The 24,269-nt window shown below is 31.9% G+C and overlaps 1 protein-coding gene across 3 annotated transcripts in view; it reads left to right on the forward strand.

Moving 5' to 3' along the window:
- Positions 1–24,269, forward strand: part of CSMD3 (CUB and Sushi multiple domains 3) — a gene marked incomplete at both ends in the record, with an annotated part of 1,233,164 nt that overhangs the window by 1,146,659 nt on the left and 62,236 nt on the right. For 2 of the 3 annotated variants that reach the window (XM_080802411.1, XM_080802413.1), the window contains 7 exons: positions 4,159–4,347; positions 4,736–4,882; positions 7,091–7,279; positions 12,024–12,209; positions 13,708–13,902; positions 17,080–17,253; positions 24,029–24,202. In XM_080802411.1, the coding sequence (XP_080658537.1) occupies positions 4,159–4,347; positions 4,736–4,882; positions 7,091–7,279; positions 12,024–12,209; positions 13,708–13,902; positions 17,080–17,253; positions 24,029–24,202 (1,254 nt within the window). The remainder of the gene's footprint in view (positions 1–4,158; positions 4,348–4,735; positions 4,883–7,090; positions 7,280–12,023; positions 12,210–13,707; positions 13,903–17,079; positions 17,254–24,028; positions 24,203–24,269) is intronic. The other variant, XM_080802412.1, reaches the window with a different exon arrangement.

A 24,269-nucleotide genomic window follows, 5' to 3' on the forward strand; every position in this document is an offset into this window, starting at 1 on the left:
TTTGTTTTATGTTTGATTCAATACTGGCAAAATTGAGCAAAGTCTATTTTACATAAATACTAAATATTTAACTGGCCATAATGTTAAAAGTTATAGAACTCTTATGTGGTATCTTTTTTTAAATTACTTCTCAGGTTTAACTTTAAACATTTTTTTATTCTCCCAAGGTTTACTTTTTTCTTTCCTTTTTAGTTTATCCTGAAGTCAGTTCGATTTATTTAAATTAATTTTGCCATGAGGGGTGGAAATGGGGATAGAAAATAAGAGAAACCTTAAATAAAGTCCCCAATGTTGACTGCCTTTATTTGAAATAGTTTCTGTTCTAACCAGTAAATTTGTTAAACTTTAATGGAGCACCGGTTAAGTAGAAAGTTTGAGTAAAAAACCCTGCTGTGAGGGTAATATGATTTAAGGGATATGACAGCCATACAGGTGGTAGTAATAGAGTGTTAAGGAAACAGGCCAGGGAGATATTAAATCATGTAATGTTTAACTGTTTATGGGGCAGGAAAAGCTTGATGTCACCATTGCTCCCTGAGTCTTGGTTCCATATGATAAGTGAGACTTTGGTAGAACAGAGATAGACAAATGGTGGTCAAAGTGACAGATGAATATACAAAGACACAAAAATAAAAAAAAAAAAACAGAATTTTAGACTTCAAGGAATTCGCTATGGAATTACAAGAGCAAGACCCTGATGGATCTTGCATAAGTTGCTAAGTTTTGATGTTCAGAAATCATGTATTGTTAATTTGTATAATCCCCTAGGGCCCAGAACAGAGCCTACCACATAGTAACTAATTATAAATATTGGTTAACTTGAATAAAATTGAATAGAACTTGATTGTCTCTCCCCAAATTTTCTTAGGTTACTTCCTTCTTTGGGGTTTATTCCTGAGCAATGGAAATCTGTTTCCTGTGCAGTATCTTAACTGTTACAATGAACCTAAAAGAAAACTTCTGTTTATTATTTCAAGCATGATATAAGTAGGAATTAACATTTAATTTTCTACCTCATTGAAATCCTTACAATAAAACGGAAGGATTTTCACAAGGGGCTTTACAGAAAGACGTGTTTGGAGGTAAAAACCAACACCAATGTGAAAATTTTCCTTTCTCTTAGTCTATGACTTTAGAACATTTTGAAATTGTTTGGATTTTTCTGAAGTCTATCACCTGTAATCTTGATATTTAAGTGTCATTCATTCAATTTCCTCCTTTATACAAGGCTATCTTTTCACCATTTAGAATTATGTAGGATTCATATTCAGATATTTAGACATGTGAACATGGAGGATAGATTTTTAACCTTTTGGGAAGTTACACATGGAAAAATAACTTGGGCAGACACAGGAATTTGTGAACAAGCTATTACATGTCAGGACTTCTTCGACTCCAATATATAAATACATCGTGAGTTCTTGGAGGGCAACACTTAATTTTTGGGGGGCTATCTGGATCCCAATTTAATAAACTTCTAAAAATTAAAATAAAACAATCCAGATAACTTAGCTATGTAATAATCCCTCATCTCTCAGACTTTCAATATTTTTCTAGAATCTGAATTTTCCATAGATTAGTAATTGCCTCTCTTCCTGTTCTATGTACTATGGAGAACACAAAAAAGACTATTTTTTATCTTATAATGACACTTCAGATACTAGCTAAAAAGTAATAAATCACCCCTCAGAATCAGTTTATGCAGTGTTACTATATTAATTATTGACCAGGCACTTAAGCCAAAACTCTGACTTTACTTTTTTCTTTATTTGAGTTAATTCACAAGCTTGCTAAAATAGACATTCTTTTTGGAGTCTGGTAGAATTAATATGCATTGTTTTTAGTCTGTCTTAAATTATTTAATATTTTTTTCACTTTTCCTAAAAAGGGCTGCAACAATTTTGTGATTCTTCCCTTTATCCTTTTAATTTTCTATATCACATTTAAAATATGGAAAGCAATTCTAAATGTGTTGCTCTTTAAAGAGTTTGATATAGATGAAGTAAAAGGGGTGGTATAATGATGGTTAAAACTGTGGGATCCATCCAGGTAAACTCGTGACACTTTATGCATTTTAAGCTTTCTGAGCACCAGTTCCCCTATATGTATAATGGGGGTGAAAATTGTACATACTTTCTATAGTTGTTGTGACAAGTGACATAATGCACAAAAAGTGCTTCAGTGTCTTAACATGTAGTCACAATCAATAAATATGTTTTATTCCTGATAGTTGTTGAGCTTCTTGATATGTGTTGAATAGTATGCAAATAGGTTAATTTGTGTATCTATAGTAAATTATATTGAATCAGATCAGTTTTTCAAAAGTAATATGGAGTATTTGTTCAGTTTAGAATATTGGGACCAACACATTAAATAAGACATGGCAGACATGACACTTCCTTTTTAATAACCGAAGTCTAGGAAGGAAGACCAAAAAAAAAAAAAATACATGCACACACACATATACAGCCATGAAATTGCTAACTGCAATAATAGAAGTGTACATTACGGAGACACCAAGAAGGAAATCAGCAATTCTGCTCAGGTTGATGGAGGAGAGGTTCAGGAAGTTTTCACAAAGGACAAGACACTTCATCTGGGCGTTGAAATGCACTAACATTTCAAATGCGACAGATGAAAGAAGGACATTTGAAACAGAAGCATGAAGGAATGTGCAGAGTTCAAAAAGCTGTAAGTAGTTCATCCAATATGTTTGGAGCATTTCATTTCAGTGGTGGAGCAGCAGGAAACAAAGTTGGGGAGGTAGGAAATGACTGAACTTGGAGGGCTTTGTGTCAAACTATAAAGTTGCTGAATGGTTTTTGTGAAGAAGTAACATGCTCAGTAACCCAAAAAGATACTTAGCTAAGTATTCTGGAAGTATTAAATAGCTGAGCACACACTAAAAAAACCCTCCCTTAAAACTTAACTTCTCATGCAGTTATATGCATCTATCATTTCAATATGCCATAGCTATATATTCATGAATGTTTTTCATTTTGACTCAAATTTTCCATTCCATTTCCAATTGTCAAGTTAACTCTTTTATTTTATGTATTCGTAATTTTGTGAAAAGCAATGGTCAGGTTCCTCTTTTTAGACTGAGAATGATCTGCTACCACTTACTTAATTATTTTTGAAAATCTTCAATTCATATCCAAGAAGCAGGTATCTCAGATTAAAGGAAAAGAAACAGAAGTAAAAGCCAAAAATTGAAAAAAATAAAACAGCTCTTATATATTTTAGCTTTCTTATATTCTGTATTTGGTGTTGTATTTTTAGTATATATAACTGTGTTATGTTCTATAGTCCCCAAATATCTCAATATTAGTTATGGTAGCTTTGAATTATTTCTTTTCAAGTTATTAACCTGATAAAAGAGCCATTATATGTTGCCATAATCCACTAGTTTGCTTATACTTTTCTATCCCTATATCACATGGAGACTTTACAACTCAAAATATTTCATTGTCCTTTCATCCAGGAAATGAGAAATTATTTAAATCCTTCATCTAGTCATCTATATTCCAGCAACTATATTTGGTGTTTCCAAGCCTAGCTCAATTGCACAAAGAACTGAAAGATAGTTAAATTTTCATGGTTTAACCATATTTCTGAGATCAGGAATAGCCTTGCCCAGAATAAATATTCTTGAAAGTATTTATTTCTACATACCTGAGTGAGTTAAAATTTGAAAAGAGAAGAGAGTGAGTTAAAAAAAAAAATAAAGACAGAAGGAAATGGAAGAGGCAAAGACCTAGATGAGAGAGGCAGAAGGAGGGGACATAAGAAGATGAGGAAAGGTAAGGAGAGAATATAAAGAAATCGAAGAAGAAAATGTCTTATCTTTTAATTATCTATGTATTTATAATATGGGAGATAAATGTCTTATTTTTTATTATCTATGTATTTATTATACAGAAAAGTAATGCATCTTCCATGTAATTAAAAAAAAGGAAATCAGTACCATAATTTTTGGGTCATTCCTCTATTTTTTGAACTGCAAGTTTAATACAAATTATCTCTTCTAACCCATAATTCAAGGTATCGTCTCCTTTATAGTTATTAAACGTGAAAGCAGAGCACTGAGTGTTTAAAATGAAGTTTTCACTTAGGTCTAGAAGACTAGCATTATTTAATGATATCTTTCTTTGATAGTGCTCTGCCCCGCCAATGAATTACGCCTAGATTCCACAGGAGTCATACTGAGCCCTGGATATCCTGAGAGTTACCCAAACCTCCAGATGTGTGCCTGGAGCATCTCAGTAGAAAAAGGATATAATATCAGCATGTTTGTAGAGTTCTTCCAGACAGAAAAGGAATTTGATGTTCTTCAGGTGTATGACGGTAACCATGGTTTATATTTACTGCGTATTCGTAAATCCAGTTCAACTACTCTGGTTATACTTGCAGATCTTCAATGTAAATAACTGCTTATATGAGAAGCAACAGCTTATATTTTATCTTATACTTATTTTTAGAAGTATCAACATCCAGTTTATCTACATACCATGTAAAAACTGTAGTTAGCTAATTATTTTACCAATTGTAGACTCTTCTGTGGAATTAAATATTTAAAACAAAGATATTATGTTTTAAGCTACTGTTGATGAAACAAATTGGTTTTGGAGCAATGTCACCGTATCTAATACTATTCTAAATATATAAAATATTAAAGGTAAATTAGAGCATGATTGTTCAGTTGTGTTTAAATTGTATTATTTTCTTTCTAAAGGACCAAATATTCAAAGTCCAGTGCTTATTTCCCTCAGTGGAGATTACTCATCTGCTTTTAATGTAACAAGCAATGGTCATGAAGTATTTCTCCAATGGTCAGCAGATCATGGCAATAACAAAAAAGGTTTCCGGATAAGATATATAGGTATGTGATACAACTTCAGTACACATCTCACTTACATCCTCGGTATGGTTGTGGCTACAGAGCACAAACACAGACATTATTCAGTTAGACATAAATCTAAATCACAGCTCCTCCACTAAGGCTTCTTGAGCAGTTTATGTAATCTCCTTGTGTCTGTGTCCCCATGGTCATGGTAATCCTACCTCTTGGGGTTTTTGAAAGGATTAAAAGCATTTAGGATATTGATGACTTATACATGTTAGTCATAAGTTAAACTCTGATATTTTTAATGCTTTTTCCCAATAGATTTCTTTCCCTTGCATTCTCACAAAATTGTTGCTCAAATGTGTCTATCTGACCTATTTTATAAAACTTTCATATGAGAAGGTTAAACAAAAGATAAACGTACAATGGTAAAAAGCTTTGATTTTGTTGTTATCCACCTATTTATGATATTGCAAATACTGAAAGGGAAATGACTAACATCATTAAAAACCTTTAGTTTTGAAAAAAAAAAAAAGAATTGTTTTGTCCTTATTGCTTTTCACTGAGTAGTATTTAGAAAGATATGGACTGAAAATCCTTTTTAATATCAAGATGAAATAACTTTTCTATATGTCTTCCTGTTTATAAGGTGTAATGATACTAAGCCACTAATTTTCTTTTCTTGTTGAGTAAGTGTGTATAAATAGTCATTGTACAAAAGTTACTTTCCTTTTTTTTCCCATCCTAAGTCATGTCAGAGGCATGGGTATGTGCTCAATAACAGGATATTTTAGAACTAATCAGGCATCTCTTTCCTGTACATTGCTTGGACCATGTTTCCCCAAGCCAAGGGTCATGGCTAATGTTCAACTGAAAATTACTTTCATAAATATTTTGTAAATAATTCTGACAGAATAATTCTAAACATGGTCTTCAATAATTTGAATTTTAGTTCTTAAAATATACTCTCATATTTACTCATTTATATAAATTTTCATATATAGTATACAAATAAAATAATTTTTGTCTATTTTGATTTTAAAACTATAAGATGATAATTTGATTTTAGTTTATTAGCAATTTGTCTTTTACATTTTAAAATTGACTTGTCACTGACCTCACAATACTATTATTATATAAATTTTGTCCTATAATAGATTTAAAAATGTTATAGGCATGCAAAGAAGAAATGTTTTAAAAATTCAAATATATGCCCTAGTCATCATTAATTTTTTTAATGTTTGAATCATATTTCTATCACATGTGTAATATAAATGTCTCTTTATTAAATTTGTGCCCAAAGATGTAATTTAAAAATCAGCACATTAAATTGTAGCTTTAATGATCGTAACAACCTAAAGGGAAATTATTCAAATCAATTATAAGCATTAAATTGACTATATTGTATACTAAATCCTTATTTATGTTGATATTCATGATAAATTTTGATATAAATATATTGAAAACACCACTTTAACCCCAAGAATAGCTTGACATATTATATATTTTCCTTTAGAAATAACAGGCTATGACATATATATTCCAAGTCCAATCTATTTCTTTCTAGTTACCACTAACATCTTATTTTTTTCGGATGAATACAGTGAAGTTTCAAAGGGTAAATAGATCCTGCCAGGCTGAATAGTCTTAAAAGTACATATATATGAAAAAGCCATTTGACATTATCTTTTGACATTTCAGACTTCAGAAGATGAAGAAAGTTTTATTTTATTGACATTTTTATCACCATATGTAAGCAGTCTTGACAGCATGGAAACTCTTTAATAAACTCGGAGAAAGGATTATGGAATGTGGGGGGTCTATTTAGACATAAATCCAAATGAAATGCATGACCTAACATGATATAGGTGTCTGGAAATAACTTCAAAGTTACATGTAAACAACATGCTCTCAAATATTACTACGAAGACTGTGGCATTTAGGTCCTTCAAATTAACCAAGAGGTACAGCTTCCAAAACTCACTGAAATATTTGTAGAGATTTTGAACCACCAGGGTATTAAGAGAAATATGGGTATTTCAATTCAGAAGACCTCTTTTGTGATGATAAAAAGTTCAGAGTCAGTTTTGTCTCCCAAAAGTTATGCCAGTGGATATTCAAGAGGATAGAAAATTCTATGATGTTCATAGGAAGTAAAATTCACACAGGTGGTAATTACAATACTGGATTGTGAAGAATTTCTGATTCATTAATTATACAGTGATTCTTCTGTCTTTTGAAAAGCTTTCTACTGTAGTACACCAGAATCTCCACCTCATGGATACATTATCAGTCAGACAGGTGGACAGCTTAATAGTGTGGTCCGCTGGGCTTGTGACCGAGGATTCCGACTTGTTGGGAAAAGCAGTGCTGTGTGCAGGAAGTCTTCCTATGGGTATCACGCCTGGGATGCACCAGTCCCTGCTTGTCAAGGTGAAGTATATTATCCACAAATGGAAAAATGCATTAACAAAAGAGTAACTCTGTTTAATTTTTGCATTTGGATCGTTGGAACTTCCAAAACCATAAACATTCAGAAGCATTTTACAGATGACCCTCTTGAAAATAAGAATTAAAAATGCAGAATGATAAATTTGAGAAGAGTGAGACACATTGTTTTATAATTCTTCATTTGTTGTGTGATTAATGCCTTTACTCTAACCACTCATACACTTGCATAAACTTAAAAAATTATTATTACTGTTATTTGAGAGAGAGAGCAAACATAAATAAGTGGAGTGGGAGGGGCAGAAAGAGAGGGAGAGAGAGAATCTTAAGAAGGCTCCATGCCCAGCACAGAGCCCCATATGGGTCTTGCTATCACAACCCTGAGATCATGACGTGAGCCACAATCAAGAGTCCAAGGCTTAACCAAATGAGCCACTCAGGTAATCCAACCCCCCTACCCCCATACACAATTTGCTCATACATCTACCATTCCCATTACTTTGCTGTCAGAAAATGATTGATCCAAAGCTCGAGATTACTTTAGTATGGAGTCTGCAGAAAGAAAAGAAAAGATAAGAGTGGGCAGGGTCACTGAAGACTTTCACTCTGAGCATGCAAAAATGTGCTCTCAGAGCAACAAATTTAAAAGAAGAAAATGTAGCCAACCACCACGTCATTTTTCCTTCACTGTTTAGCTAACTTGACAGTGATCTTTCTTTTTCATTTGTATTTTGTTAACAATTGAGGCACTGTCAGAACACTGTATCTTGTTACAGCAAACAGAATGACAAGCTTCTTATTCAACAAATGGCACATTTTAGATCTTTGGACTAGATCTTGTTTTTAAAAAGTAGTCTCTTAGCTACGTATAGTCATAAAGACAAGTGCAACATCAGTTATACAAGAAACTCTAATGTCATTGGACTTTGAAAGTTTTGGATATTTAGGATATCACATTATTTTTTCCATGTGAAATATACTTGATTTATTCTACCCACATTATAGAGGTGTCTTAAACAACTATGAACCCTCAAATTAAAAAATGCAGAATATTCTCAGTTAATAAGTAATGGGTTTTACCTATAATCTACTTATCAGAAGGAATTTATGTAAAACAAATACAATATAAAATTGATCAATTATAATTTAAAATTGAACAAAACCAAGTTAAAATAAGCATAGATATTACCAAACACCCAAAATGGGTTCTTTTATCTGTTAAACTATAATTTTAATTCATGAAAGGTAACTCTCAGAGGCATGTATAAATAAATGAGAAATAAAAGAACTATTGTTTCCTTGTTCTGTTGATGCAGGAAATACTAATCACTTATTAGAATTCCGTGAAAAGTCATAACCATAGTGGCTTACCAACATTTAAAAAGCTGACTTCCTGTTGAATAGATGTATTTTAATAAAATATCAAAACATCTGCTTTTCTTTGACTAATGAATAGTATTCACAAATTCTTATTATTTCCCAGAACTGGTTTGGAAAAGAATCTTTGATCTTATAATTTCAGCATCATGGGAATTTAAAAAATATATAACTAGTAACCATCTAAATCATATATATTTTAAATAAATATTAAAATGATCTGACTGAACTAGTACATTTGAGTTATGTAGTGATTGCTTAGATATATAAAACGATATATATATATATATATTAACCTTTAAGGAAACTTTAGTAAAAAAACAATTGCCTATTGGTTGAAATAAGAAATATCTTAAACTTTCTGAAATTTTGAAGTTGTTTTGTATAGTCAGCACTATAATGTCATTGGTTGTTTTGGTATATAATATGACATTTACATATGGATTCTTTTTTTTTTTCATTGTTCTTGATTTAAAATTGTTCTACAATTAGAATAGTTAAGTCAAAATGCAGTTTAAAAAGATATTTGGCATAGTAAAATGATAACATATTTATAATTCAAGAAACCATTTCCAAAATGGATCTTTTATTATCACTGAAACAATTTTAAAAGATTAGTAAATAAAAACCTTTGTTGTATGTGACTTATCTGTATTTTGAACACAGTTAATTTAAATGAACTGGTTAAATGTCATTGCGAAGAGCTATTCACATACTGCAGATTTTTGTTTTGTTCCGTTTGTTTTACATTCTTCAGTCATTTTTATTCTTTATCTCTTCAGTCTCCTTATGCATCTTTTTTTTCTTTTTTTAAAAGATTTTATTTATTTATTTGATAGAGATTACAAGTAGGCAGGCAGGCAGAGAGAGAGGAGGAAGCAGGCTTCCCGCTGAGCAGAGGGCCCGATGCAGGGCTTGATCCCAGGACTCTGGGATCATGACCTGAGCCCAAGGCAGAGGTTTAACCCACTGAGCCACCCAGGTGCCCCTCCTTATGCATCTTCACATATATTTACTTGAGCAACAGTTACACAATGTGAACACAATAAAAGAGAAAAATTTTTTTAAGATTTTATTTATTTATTTGACAGAGAGAGATCACAAGTAGGCAGAGAGGCAGGCAGAGAGAGAGGAAGAAGCAGGCTCCCTGCCAAGCAGAGAGCCTGATGCGGAACTCGATCCCAGGACCCTGAGATCATGACCTGAGCCGAAGGCAGAGGCTTAACCCACTGAGCCACCCAGGCGCCCAAAAGATAGAAAATTTAATCTGCTACTTCTAGTTGGGTTTGGACAGGTGTTTTATCTATTTGTCTACATATCAAATAACCCTTCATTGATTTCCTCTCCTTCAGGAATTGAACCAGTCTCATCCCACTATGCAGTTGGGTATTGTACAGTGTTATGTAGAAATAGTTGCTTTGCATTCCCTGCCTCACTTTTAATCTGTGCTATTCTGAGAGTTCTGTAGAGAAGCCTCTGGGACAACCACTCAGTGATGACGGTTCTTTTGAAATTGATTTTTTTTTTTTTTTAATAGCTGAGAAGTTCAGTTGTAATCTACCCACAGGCATAGTTGTCATCCTATCGTTTGAGCATGTTACCATTTTCTTAGGTCTAAAATATAGCCATTTTATACAAACCACATATGTGGAACCTATTCTTTTTAACTTTATTTCCTTTCTACTTTGGTCCAAGTTCAATCTACACTACTCCATTAATGTATGGTTGATTATTTTTTTTTAAATCAGTAAATACACAGTCTTTGGTGGGGTTCAGTAGGGAGATGACTTATTACAAATTGAAATTCCCAAAACTCCTAAGTGGAAATATCAGCATTGCTTGAGCAGACATCAGGGAACCATTTATGTTTGCAACGTGATAGCAGGGATAATAACATAATTATATGAGATTGCTTATATAATTTGTTAAGTCAATATTAGTGCTTTTCTGCTCATAATTTACAGGTTATCAGATTATAAAAGATTAAACCATTCACCAGTAGGGAGTCTGCCATTCAATTTTGTGAATTTCATATAGATTTCACTAAGGTATTTCACCTCATAGTGAAATTCACATTGATTTATTAAAATTAAACACCTAAGTGGTAGGTTTTCTAAAAGAAGTTGAAATAATTTTAGGTTGAAATGAAAGATAAGTAACTGGAACACAAGTCTGTAAATATTAAAACCAAACTCATACTTTCTGTTTCTTAATTCCTTTAATAAGAGAAAAATGTAGTTATAAGTCTACTGTATTTTATAGGAAACCTTGAAGACTATATATTTCAGAATTTAGAAATTTTTTTATTTTATAGAGGTAATACCGAAAATACACCAGATGTTACATAGCTGGTTGAGGAGCTGTACCTATAATCAAATACACTAATTTTTGTGCAGACATATGTATAAGTATTTACACATATATGAACGTGATATAAAAGATAAAAATAATCTCATTTTAATCAGGATTTTGCTGCCAAATATATTCATTTAAAGCTTATGATTTTTTCTTCGTTTTTGGAGATGCAAATATGTACTTGTAGAGCAAAGATGGCAATCAATCAATCTTAGAGTATATCTGTAGTAATTTGAATTTATGAGATGTAAAAATACCTGATATACTATAAAGTAAATAAAAATTTTTACTGTAATTATCACATTATGGGAAAACTAATTTCACCTAAATCAGATCTATTGTAGATGAAAACCAAGACATCTAAGACATATCAATGAAATGCAGGATGATTCATTCTAGGTTTTAAGACAATGTGTCCAGTCCCTATATTTATTAAACATGTTGATCACATGATATTCTATGGATGGTGCCCAAGCACATAGAATTTGGACCTAAGATAAAGTAATATCCAGCTTTCAGTTAAAATAAATCTATGCATCTCTGTGTTATATTTCTGGCCAAAGTCCTGATGAGTATTAGTTACCAACACTTTATAATCCTTAATAATTATCAATCAAATTAATGACCAAACTTGCTATGTGGTGGCCCAGTTATAGATTAGCCCTACATATACTCTTTACCCAATTTCCATTCTTATATAATCTATATGAATGCTGACATAATGCTGAAAAGAAACCAAGTAAGAAACACAGACATAAAGCATTAATAATGTATGGATTCACCAATCAAAAAAAAAAAAAACACATTCAATAGGAGTTTGAAATAAATTATTCAAAAAGTTATGGTTCAGGAAAACATTTTTAGGAGATATTCTGAAGTCGTTTCAGAGGAATTAATAAAATCCCAAATAGTTTAACATGCTTTACAATTTAAGAGACTTATCTACTAAATTAAGTATTTTTCTGTTTCTATGATTTTATACATGTATTCATTATAGCCATTTCCTGTGGGATTCCTAAAGCCCCAACAAATGGAGGAATACTCACAACAGACTACTTGGTAGGAACCCGAGTTACCTATTTTTGTAATGATGGATATAGATTGTCATCTAAGGAACTTACCACTGCTATATGTCAATCAGATGGAACTTGGAGCAATCATAACAAGACCCCTCGCTGTGTTGGTATGTGTGTTAAAAAAATGGTATCATTTGTGTTTCTATTGGCATCTTGTACACTTTAAAAGATTATGTATTGTTCAAATTTTAGAACTAATCCCTGAAATGAAATGTGATGTCTAAAAGGGAATAAAAGTTAATTAAGCTGTCTTGTAATATGAACAATTAGAAGACAGTACAAGGACATAAACTCCAGAATATTTATGTCAAAAAATTAAAGTGAATTTTATTTTACATAACATAGTTTCACTTATTTTGTAATAATTCATCCATCAGTCAACATGTACTTTCTGTATATGTCCTTGAAAAAAATTCAAAGATTTATAATTAGTAAAATTATATTCCAATACACTCAGCTCTGATTTTTTTTATAAGGGCAAAAGATGTTGGTAAGATGACCCATAACTTTAGCTTTCATCAGTATTCTTCAGGTTACTTGCATTTAAAAAATATTCCCATTGCTTTCATTACTACTTTAATAGGTAAATGAATATTATGTAATGGTGACATTAAATAGTTCTGTTAAAATATTTGGTAGCCAAAAAAAATTGGAAAAATGGTGGTGTAAATAAAGTTTTTTATTTGTCTTTATATTACATTTATTTCTTCTCAATACTAATATTTCAACTTAGTAGTCATTTCATTTAAAATGAAAGTTGTTATGTGTAGTCTCAACATAGATATTGAATAATGCTTCTGTTTATCTTATGTTGAACAATCTCATAAAACAGATTTCCTCAAAATACAGTCCTCCCAAAATTTCTGAACTAATGAGAATATGTCGTTTCTGTATATTGCCTATTGTGACCAATGCTGCAATGAACATGAGTATGCAGATATCACTTTGAGATCCTGAATCCATTTCCTTTGGATATATACCCAGATTGGGATTGCTGAAGCGTATGGTAGTCCTCTTTTTAATATTTTGAGGTTCTTCCATACTGGCTCTACATATGTATTCTATAATGGCTGTGCCAGTTTACATTCCCACCAGCTTGTACCAGGGTGTCCTTTTTCCTACATCCTGTCATTTGTATCTCATAGAAGTTGTGAAGAAAGACTTCAAAAAGAATACTTTTAAATCAGCTTCAAAGAAAAGAGAAAATTTTAACAAATTAATATAATTGGAATGATTCATCACTAAGACACATTTCATGTCTTTCTGTATTAAGGAATTAATTTGGATATGATAATACAAAAAAAAGAAAGAAGAGGGTAGAGGTAAGGCAGTAATAAAGATTCTGGGTAAATAGAATAATAGTACACAGATTTTTGAAGTGTGAAATAGTATAACATATTCAAGGAACTGTCAGCAATACCATAGAGCTAGGGGAGTGGAAAAGATTAACTATGGAAAATAAATTTTAAAAATGCTAAAGGACTTTGGCACAATAGCAAATGAATTAAAGAAGTGGTGATATAGAGGATGGAATAGATACAAGATACAGTTAAGTAGTAGAACAGACATGATTGATTAATATTTATGTTCTTGGTTTTTGTATAGTTGTTACATGTCCGAGTATCAATTCCTTTACCTTGGAACATGGAAGATGGCGAATTGTGAATGGCTCCCATTATGAATACAAAACCAAGGTAGTTTTCAGCTGTGATCCTGGTTATCATGGACTAGGTCCTGCTTCTATTGAATGTCTTCCTAATGGTACCTGGAGTTGGAGAAATGAAAGACCATATTGCCAAAGTAAGTATCCACTCAGCTAAATTTATTTCATAAGCTATTCTTGTTTAATTTAAATTTAGTTAATTAACATATAATGTATTATTTGTTTCAGGGGTATAGGTCTGTGATTCATCAGTTTTATATAATAACCAGTGCTCATTAAAATACATACTTTCCCCACTTGATTGAATTGCGTGGTCACCTCCTTTTCCAAACACACTAGAGCAAATAATGAGATAATATTATTAAAAAGATCATTTATTCTCATTAAATTTTAAAATTTTGTAAGGTTTTTTTTTTGTTTTGTTTGTTTGTTTGTTTGTTTTTAGTAAACTCATGAAAAAAAGTACGAGCTTTAGATACAGAAATCCTGTGTTTGGATTCTAAATCTATCACTTACCACAGTAAACTTGATAATGCCTATTGTATACTTACAACTTGCTAGGCAGGCACTGCTTTTAGCCCTTTACATGTATTAATTCATCTATTGCTTAGTTCCAATCTTATGAAGTAGTTGATGTTATTATAATTACTTTATCAAAAAAGGAAACTGAGCCCCAGTTTAATCATTTTACATAACTCACAAAACCTATAAATGGTGGAGAAATGAGACTCAATCCAAGCAGCCAGACTATACGATCTGGCTTTTAAACATTATGTTATATGATGTTCATTTTCTCTGATCCTAAATTTCTTAAGCTTGAAAATTACAATAATACCTACCTTGTAGTTATTAAAAAGATTTAATGGTATGTTATGTTGAAAATATCAGCTAGAAACTGATTCACAGCATGAACTTAGTAAATATTTATTGAATCAAATTGAGCATATTGTTACTCTAATTCCATGCATTATTTTAATATAAATGGCCAGTGTCTAATACAGATAAGTTAACTGAGCATAGGACATTCAGATGAAATATTATGTAGTCCCATTGAACTTCCTTCCATACATTTATTAAGCATTTACTTTGTGCCAGGAAATATGCTAGGTTGAAAATTCATTCTTTCATTTTGTGCCCAACACAACTCTATGGCATTTATGACATAAACACTCATAATTTATAAATAATAAAGGAATTAGAAATCTAAATAGGATTATGATTATGATGATTAAGAAGTTCAACAGAGCATACAATGGTCTTTGTGTAGTAAGTATGCAAGTATCTACTATTAATTTACTAATCAATGTTCCACTTTACAATCTATTTTTAATATCCATATAAAAGGTTTGCCCTCTTTTATAAGATAATCATATTGATGAATTAAAATCAAATGACATCAAAAATAGATGTCAAAACTATAATTATGATATTCTAAAAATACAGTATCTGTATTTCTAAATTTTTGCCCCCTTCTTTCACAGTTTCTCCTAGGAGTTTTCTTTGCTTCTAGCCTGTTGTTTTCCAGTATTATTTCATTATACAGGCACATGGGATACAGATATTTCAAGGAGCTAGGAAAAAAAATCTACAATAAAATCTTTAATTTAATCAGGCATTCAACAAATGTTTGTCTTGTTCTTCTGTGATGATGTAGAAGGGTTTAAGGGATCATCTATGATGTTGAAGAATTTAAGAGATACATAAAACGAGGTCCCTACCTACAGGTAAGAGTGGGGGAAAGACAAGGAATCTAAGGATTGAAATTCATTGAGAAAATGGAAAGAATAGTGCTTTTGCTGATTATTTATTCATCTTTTAAATTAAAATAATATAAATACTAGTATTACTAATATTAACAAAAGTATAGCTACTGCAAAGTATTGTTGAGGGATTAGTTCAAAATAATCACTACATTTAAAATTTTGTATGCAGCAATTTAAAGTTTGCAAATTTTCTGTTTGCAATGGGCACGTAAAACCTAGATGTGAAAGTCGGCACTGTGGGCTGGTGGCTAAGTATGTGATTCTGGAGTCTGACCACTGGGTTTTAATTTTGATTTAGTTATTTATAGGCTGTGTAACCTTATTAAAGTTACTTAACTACTATGTGCTCCTATCCTAGTCCATACAATTCATACATTGACTCCACTTACCTCATAGTGTTGTTTTGAGAATTACTTAACTTAAAGCACTGGTAATAGTGTCTGGTACAAAATAAACACGCAATAAACATTATCCACTATTGTTTTTAATTCAAGAAAGACATTTCATTTGCAGTTTTTAAATATGAAGGAGTAATAAGAGCTGGGTTCTAAATGACTTAGTAAGTCAATCTCTTTTTTAGTTTTTTTAAACCCGCAAACAAAATGTGAAATATCATTCTAATGGTTTTTGTGAAAATCAAATGATATTTTACATGTAAATTTCTTTATCAACTGTGGTGATCCCAACAAAAATTACTTGTAATTACAAGCATACTTCAGAGATATAATGGTTTCAGTTCCAGACCACCACAATAAAGCTAATATTGCAATAAAGGAAGTCAAATAAAATTTTTGGCTTCCCAGTGCTTGTATAAAAGTTATATTTACACTGTACTGTAGTCTGTAATAACATTGTGCTTAAAAAACTATGTACGTATCCTAATTAAAAAATACTTTATTGCTAAAAATGTTAACCATTATCTGAGCTTTCAGCAAGTGGTAATCACTGATCACAGATCACCATAACGAATATAAAAATAATGAAAAAGTTTGAAATATTATGAGAATTACCAAAATGTGACAGAGACACAAAGTGAGCAAATATTGTCAGAAAAATTGCACTAATAGGCTTACTCAACCAACGCAGGGTTGTCAGAAAACGTTCCATTTGTAAAGACGCAACATCTGCCAAGTACAGTAAAGTGAGGTATTCCTGTATTATTTTAGCATTGTTTCAGATTAAAGAGGAAACTTTGGCCCAGGTAAGTCAAAAGGATGGAAGTCCTTCAACTCGTGAATTTCTTTCTCTTATGACAACCTGCTGAGTGACCAGATTGGCTAAGTAAAGATGCAAAAATAGCTTCATTACATGTTGCTGTCACTCAGGTTTTAAGAGAACTCAAAGAGGATAGATTTTAAAGTATGTCATGTATTTCCTCTGCATTTTCACACTTATGCAAACATGTCCTGTAAATGTCAATTTCAGTTGTGAATATGTCAGATCATAGAGAATTTAAAATGTTAAAAGCATGATTTTGTTATAAGGACACATTGACTATGTCTTCAAGCATTTTTGTTGTTGTTGTTTTGTTTTTTTTTGTTTGTTTTCAAGTTATTTCCTGTGGAGAACTACCTACACCTCCAAATGGAAATAAGATTGGAACTCAAACTTCATATGGCTCCACGGCCATCTTTACCTGTGATTCCGGATTCATGCTCGTGGGCTCTGCAGTTCGAGAATGCCTTTCTTCAGGTCTTTGGAGTGGATCTGAAACCAGATGCCTAGGTATAGACTTTTGAATGATTTTAAGCAACCACACCCCCACTCTCCACCTCTCAAAAGGAGGTAGCCCTTTTTCTATAACAAGAGATGATCATTTATATTCACTCAGTAAGGACCTAACCAGAAAATGTTTAACTAAAAATGTCTCATGGTAGAAAAGCTATTAAACAGATAACTCAAAGTTAATCAACTAGTATTTCAAATGAGAATCTTATGTCTTTAAGGAGAGACACATTTTCTTCCAGGCATGTGAAAATAAAAAGGTAAAAACTAATTGCTGAAAATTATGTGTCTGCATACTCAGCTGGATTAAATCACTGTAGCAGTTAATTCATTCTAAACCATAGTCAGTTCTCCTTTCACCTATTTGCTTAAGGTAATGATCGAAGGAGAAAGACGATTTCCACATTTAAAGTCTTTCTCTCTTCTAATGTCATAAGATTTTAACATGTGTAATATTACTTTCTTTTAAACTTTTTAAAATATATATTTTCAAACCTGAGTTTAGGCAAATAGAATTTCTTTCCCCTTAGGGTTTTTTAATTCATTTTTAAAAAACCTGTTCAGTTAAAGAAACTGAACTAGCTAGTTCTTTTTGCCCCTCCTCCTTTATTATTAAAAGAATATTATGATTTATGCTTTATCTTTTTGCAAAGACTTTAGTAATTTTTTAATAATAAGAGAATGGTATAATTTATGCTCTATTTTTCTCCAAAATGATTTCAAGATATGACAACAAGTACTGAATTAGGCATAATGAAATTGTTCTAATAATTATTCACTTGTCTTTTGGAAATAAGAGATAATCTGTTTGTTTACTAATTTAAAAATCGCTGATTATTATGAACAGGGTATTGCTAGATATGGACAGTGTTTTGTCTATAAATATTTACTATATTTAAGAATATGAGGAAAGGCAGAAAAGTCTATAACAATTTAGATTCATAGTGTTTTGCTTATAAGCTTGAATATATTCATGTTAATGCAATCATTACTTGAAACTTAAAAAGGTATAGCCACAGGTTTTGATTAAAATCCTTTTTTCCCCCTCAAGCATATTTGTTAATAAGTATACTCGGAAGCCTAGCAACAATGGTTTCTTTATAAAAGTATATATATTTGAATATGCTATAAGACTATTATATAAAAAATGGTACAAAATTAAGTTTTTATATCATTATACAGGATTAAATAATGAAAAAAATTTTAATAGTTCCAAACTGATTTTTGCTATGCAGATTTTAATTGCAGGCTACTTAATTTACATATAAACTGAATACATATATGTAATCTAAATTTGATCTACTATATTTTGTGGCTCTATGCCCTGATAAACTGTTACTGTATATTGTATATTATTTATTGAATATTGTATATAGAGAGTGGTTTTATTTACCTGTTTAGAATCCTGATTCTGTTTTCTGAAGAGACAGGTTATAACAGGAAGATTTCTAAGAAAATATTGCCTCTCAGTCTATGAAGACATCGCCATCCATTGCAGAGGAAGTAGTGTTGACATCTAATACAAACTCTGAAAATGCAATTGCCAAACAAGCAAATTCTAGAATCTTGAACTTAACTTTAAGGATTAATGTAGTCCAGTCATTTTCCTGTTTAAAAAAAAAAAACAAAACTTATTCTTATAGCCACAGACACTTTTGGCTAATAATGGCCATTATTATGTACTTATAATTGTTTCTCTAAATAAAGTGTATTTATTCCTAGTCCCTCAGAATCTTAATAGGAATTTTTCAGTTTTTCAACTGAAACACTTGACAGTGACACTTGATACGTGGGCATCTCTATGCCCACCACCTAGATTCTACAATTAACATTTTGTCATATTTGCTTATCACATATCTATCTATCCTTCCAGGCTTCTATCAGTCCATCAATTCATTGTTTTGGATGTATTTAAAAGTAACGTGCAGAATTCAGTGCACTTTTTTGCTAAACACTGCAGCATGCATATCATTACCAAGAGTTTAATATTTGCTTGCTTTTCTTAATTCTTTTTTACCATAGCAAAATAGGTATACAATGGAGTGTATATGTCATAAATACACTATGAGATGTGTTTTGTCAAATGTGTATAACTGTCTACCTTAAACCACTTTGTAGATATAGAACCTTGGAAAGGTTCCTCATGGCCCTATACAGCCAATCTGCAGCTCCCTCCAGCCCTGAGACAATAATTGTTTTTTTTTTGTTTTTTTTTTTTTACCATATGTTAGTTTTCCCTTTCTAGAAATCCATACGAATGGAATTCTAAATTATATACAGTGTAAGACTTCTTTCATTCTCTTTCCATGTTGTTGTGTGTATCACTATTTTTTTTTTAAATTGCAGAGCTGGGTAGAATTCCATTATATGAATATGCCACATGTTGGTCAATCCCCTATTGATAGACACCAGACCCTTGTCCAGATACAGGCTATTATGAAAAAAGCAGCAATGAATAGTCATGTAAAAATTTTTTTGTGAGCATATGTATTCATTTCTCTTAAAGATTTAGGAGTAAAATTCCCTGAAGAGTTCTTGTCTCACATTTTCTCCAGCATGTGGTATAGCCAGTCTTTTAATTTTATCCATTCCATTGGGTGCATAAAGGTATTTTATAACATTTTAATCTGCATTGTCTTGATGACTACTTACAGTTTCTTGAGTGTTTTGGCCATTTGTAAATTTTCCTTTGTGAATTGGTGAAATATATTTTATATTGAATTGGCTTTTATTGTGAATTATAGGATTCTTTGTATAAATCTGGTGATAAGGCCTTCATTATTATGCATTTACAGATATTTTCTTACAGCCTGTAACTTGCTTACTTATTTCTTCTTTTAATAGGCAGAAATTTTAGATTTTTTAAAGTCTGTCTTTTCTGGTTATTGCTTTCTGTATCTTGTTTATGAAATTTTTACTCAGTCAGAATTCACAAAGATTTTCTTTCATATTTTCTTCCAGAAGTTTCATAGTTTTGGGTGTTATTTTTATATCTCTGATTTATCTTTAATTTGTTCTTGTATGTATAATGAACGAAGTAAAACTGAGGTTTAGTTTTTTTTCTAGCAGGGTATCTGGCACTATTTGTTGAATAGGTTTTATTCAACAAGTCTTGAAATTTTGTATGTATGTCTTTCAAATTTTTCTTAATTTTCAAGATAACATTGGATACTGTATGTCTTTTCTAATTTAATATGTTTTAGACTTAGCTTATACATTTTTATTTTTAAAAGTATCTAGTAGAATTATGATCAGGATCACATTGAATCCATACATCATTTGAGGAGAATTGGAATCGGACAATGTTAAGTCTTCCAACTAATAAGCATGACAATTTAGTACATTTATTCATTTATTTAGGTCCTCAATTTTTTTGCAATAGCAATATTTTGTATTTTTAGCATAGAGATCATTTATGTCTATTGCTAAAATTATTCCTGAGGATGTTTATTATGTTTCTAATATTATAAGTGAAATTGTTTATTTTTAGTTACATTTTCCATTTAATTTACATTTTCACATTGTTTGCTGCTAATATATAAAAATATAATTATTTGAAATATTTATCTAATGTCCTGAAAACTTGCTAAATTATTAGTTTTAGGATTTTCTTAAAATAGGATTTTCAGTATATATATCATCTGACCTTAGAATAATTTTACTTTTCTGTTTCATAAATTTATGCTTTCTTTCTTCCTTTGTATTAATGTTTGGATTGCATAGGGCCAACCAAACAACATTAAATAGAACTGGTCATCCTTGTCTTATTCCCAATATGAGGAAGAAAGAATTCAGTATTTCATTGGTAAATATGTCAGCTGGAGGTTTTTCTCAGATGTCTTTTGGCATTTGGAGACTCTATTTTCAACAATAAGCAAAGCTCTGGACACCAACTGGGTGCCCTATGATTACATTAAATTCTGTCACTGTCTAACTAGAGATAGCATCAGATTCCTTAGGTTAAAATTTCAGTCTTTTTTTTTTTTTTCCTAAGATTTTATTTATTTGAGGGTTACCTGTTTGCCTTTGGCTTGGGTCCTGGTCATAGGGTCCTGGGATCAAGCCCCATGTTGGGCTCTCTGCTCATCAGGGAATCTGTGCTCCCTCTTCCTCTATGCTCTCTTCCTCTGTGCTCTCTTTCTCTCTTTCTCTCAAGTAAATAAATGGTCTTTAAAAAAAACAGTTGTATTTATTTGAGAGAGAGACAGAACACAAGCTGGAGGAGGGGTAAAGAGAGAGAGAGAAGCAAACTTCCCACTCAGTGGGGAGGCCAGGATTGACTGGAGCCAAAGGCAGATACTTTACCCAAGCATTCCTAAATGTTGAGTCTGTTAAGACTGGTTTCCATTCCCCCTACAGATGCTATTACCTGTGCTTCTGGCTGTCTCTAAATCACAGATTCCTATAACCCCCCTCCTTGGATTTGATTAATTTGCTAAGGTGGCTCACAGAACTCAGAGAAACATTTTACTTAGTAGATAAGGGTTTATTACAAAAGGATGTAACTCAGGAATTGTCAAATGGAAAGGGATGCATAGGGCAAAGTATATGAGAATGGTACAGAGCTTCCATGCTTTCTGAGGCCCCCACTCTCCTGAATCTTCCTGTATTTACCAACCCAGAGGCTCTCTGAACACTGTGCTTTTGGTTTTTTTTAAGGAGGTTTCATTGCCTGGGCACGATTGATTAAATCATTGATCATTGGCTATTAATTCAACTTCTAGTTCTTCTCTCCTCTCCAGAGGCCAGAGGGTGGGACTGAATGTTCCAATCTTCTAGCCATGTGATTAGCTCCACTGGCATCCAGCCTCCATACTTAGATGAGATCTAAAAGCCACCTCATTAATATAACAAGACACATTTTTTTTTCTTTTATCATTTAGTAAATTCCAAGAGTTTTAGGAGCTCTGTGTCAGAAACAGGGACCAAGACCAAATACATACTTCCTACTATCAAATCATAATATTGCAGATATCTTTATCAGTTTGAAAATTTCCCTTATATTCTAAATGTGTTGTTAGTTTTCATCATGAATTGGTACTGAATTTTGTCAAATGCTTTCTCTTCATCTATTGAAATAATCATATTTTGGGGCACCTGGGTGGCTCAATGATTAAGCATCTGCCTTCAGCTCAGGTCATGATCCAGGGGTCCTGGGATTGAGCCCCGCATCAGGCTCCCTGCTCAGTGGGAAGGCCTGCTTCTCCCTCTCCCACTCCCCCTCCTTGTGTTCCTTCTCTCACTCTCTCTCTGTCAAATAAATCAATAAAATATTTTTAAAAAATAATATTTTTCCCTTTTACTCTGTTACTATGCCACTATCCCTTTTACTCTCTCAAATTACAGCAGATAATTTTATGTATGTTTCTAGATTGGTTTTCTAAAACTTTAAGGAGTTCTATATCTATTTTCATGAAGGATATTGGTTTTTCATGTGTCTTCCAGTTTTACTACTGGGGCTATGATTACCTCATAAAACTAAGAAATAATCCTTTCTTTTCTATTTTCTGTGAGTGTGTATATTTTTTTTTCAACTTAAATGTTTGGTTAAAACAGTAAAAACACTTAAGCCTGAGTCGTCGTTATGGGAAGGATTTTGTTTAAGGATTCAAGTACTTTTGGGGGTGCCTGGGTGGTTCGGTTGGTTAAGCATCTGACTCTTGATCTCAGCTCAGATCTTGATCTCAGGGTCATGAGTTCAAGCCCCATGTTGGGCTCCATGCTGCGTGTGGAGCCTAATTAAAAAAAAAGGGAGGGGGAGGGGGGACATCTGAGTGGCTCAATAGGTTGAATGTGGGATTCTTGATTTTAGTTTAGGTCATGATCTCTAGAACATGTAATAGGTTGGGCTCTACCTCAGCGTGGAGTCTGCTTGTCCCTCTCCTGCCGCCTCTGCCCCTCCCCTGCCCCATGAGCCCACACACAGGTTCTTCCTCTCCATCTCTAAAATGAATGAATAAAATTAAAAAAAAATCAAGTATTTTAACAGATGAAGGACTATTCATATTTTCTATTTTATCTTGCATTAGTTTTTGTATACAATTTTCAAAGTATTTGCTCTTTTCTTCTGAACTGTTAAATGCATTGGCATAAAGCTCTCCTTCATATTACCTTATACTTTTCATTCCTGTATGCTTGTAGTGGTATCACTTCATTCGTTTCTGTTACTGGTAATTTTGTTCTCTCTTTTTTGTGTATGCTAGATAGAATTAGCTAGGAGGTTAGCAATTTTGTTGCTATTTTTAAAGAAAGACATTTTTAGCTTACGTAACGTCCTCTATTGTTTTCTATTTTCTATTTCTTTGATTTCTGTAACTATCTGCAATATAGCCTTTCATCTACTTCAGCTTTATTTTCTCTTCTTTATTTTGCTCTTCTTTTTCTTCCTCTTTAGATGGAATCTTAACTCATTGATTGTATATCTTTGTTCCTTTCCAATGAAAGTGTTTAACACTGTAAATCTTTTCACTAATAACTGATTTACCTGCATTCCTTAAATTTTGATATATTTTTTATTTCTACACAGATTGAAATGTTTTCTAACTACTTTTAGACCCAAGTGTTAATAGAAGTAACATTTTCTTTTAATTCCCAAATATTTGACATTTTGCTGAGTATCTTGTAGTTATCTTTATGTCATTTTATCATGTTTGCATTATTTGTAGCATGCTTGTAAATAAACTTTAAAAGTTTAGTAATGTTATATATATATTTATAAATATAAAATAAAATTTAAATCACAATATTTAAAATATTACTTTCTGACCCATTTCAGCGGGTCACTGTGGAATTCCAGAGCTCATTGTGAATGGTCAAGTCATTGGAGAAAATTATGGATACAGAGACACAGTTGTTTATCAATGTAATCCTGGTTTTCGATTGATTGGTTCTTCAGTGAGAATATGTCAACAGGATCACAATTGGTCTGGTCAGCTCCCATCCTGTGTGCGTAAGTAAGCATGACAGAAGTAATTAGAAGCCTCTGGTCTCATATAATTACCAATATATTTTTCTAG

Source organism: Martes martes, assembly GCF_963455335.1.
Source record: "Martes martes genome assembly, chromosome: 4".
NCBI lineage: Eukaryota > Metazoa > Chordata > Mammalia > Carnivora > Mustelidae > Martes > Martes martes.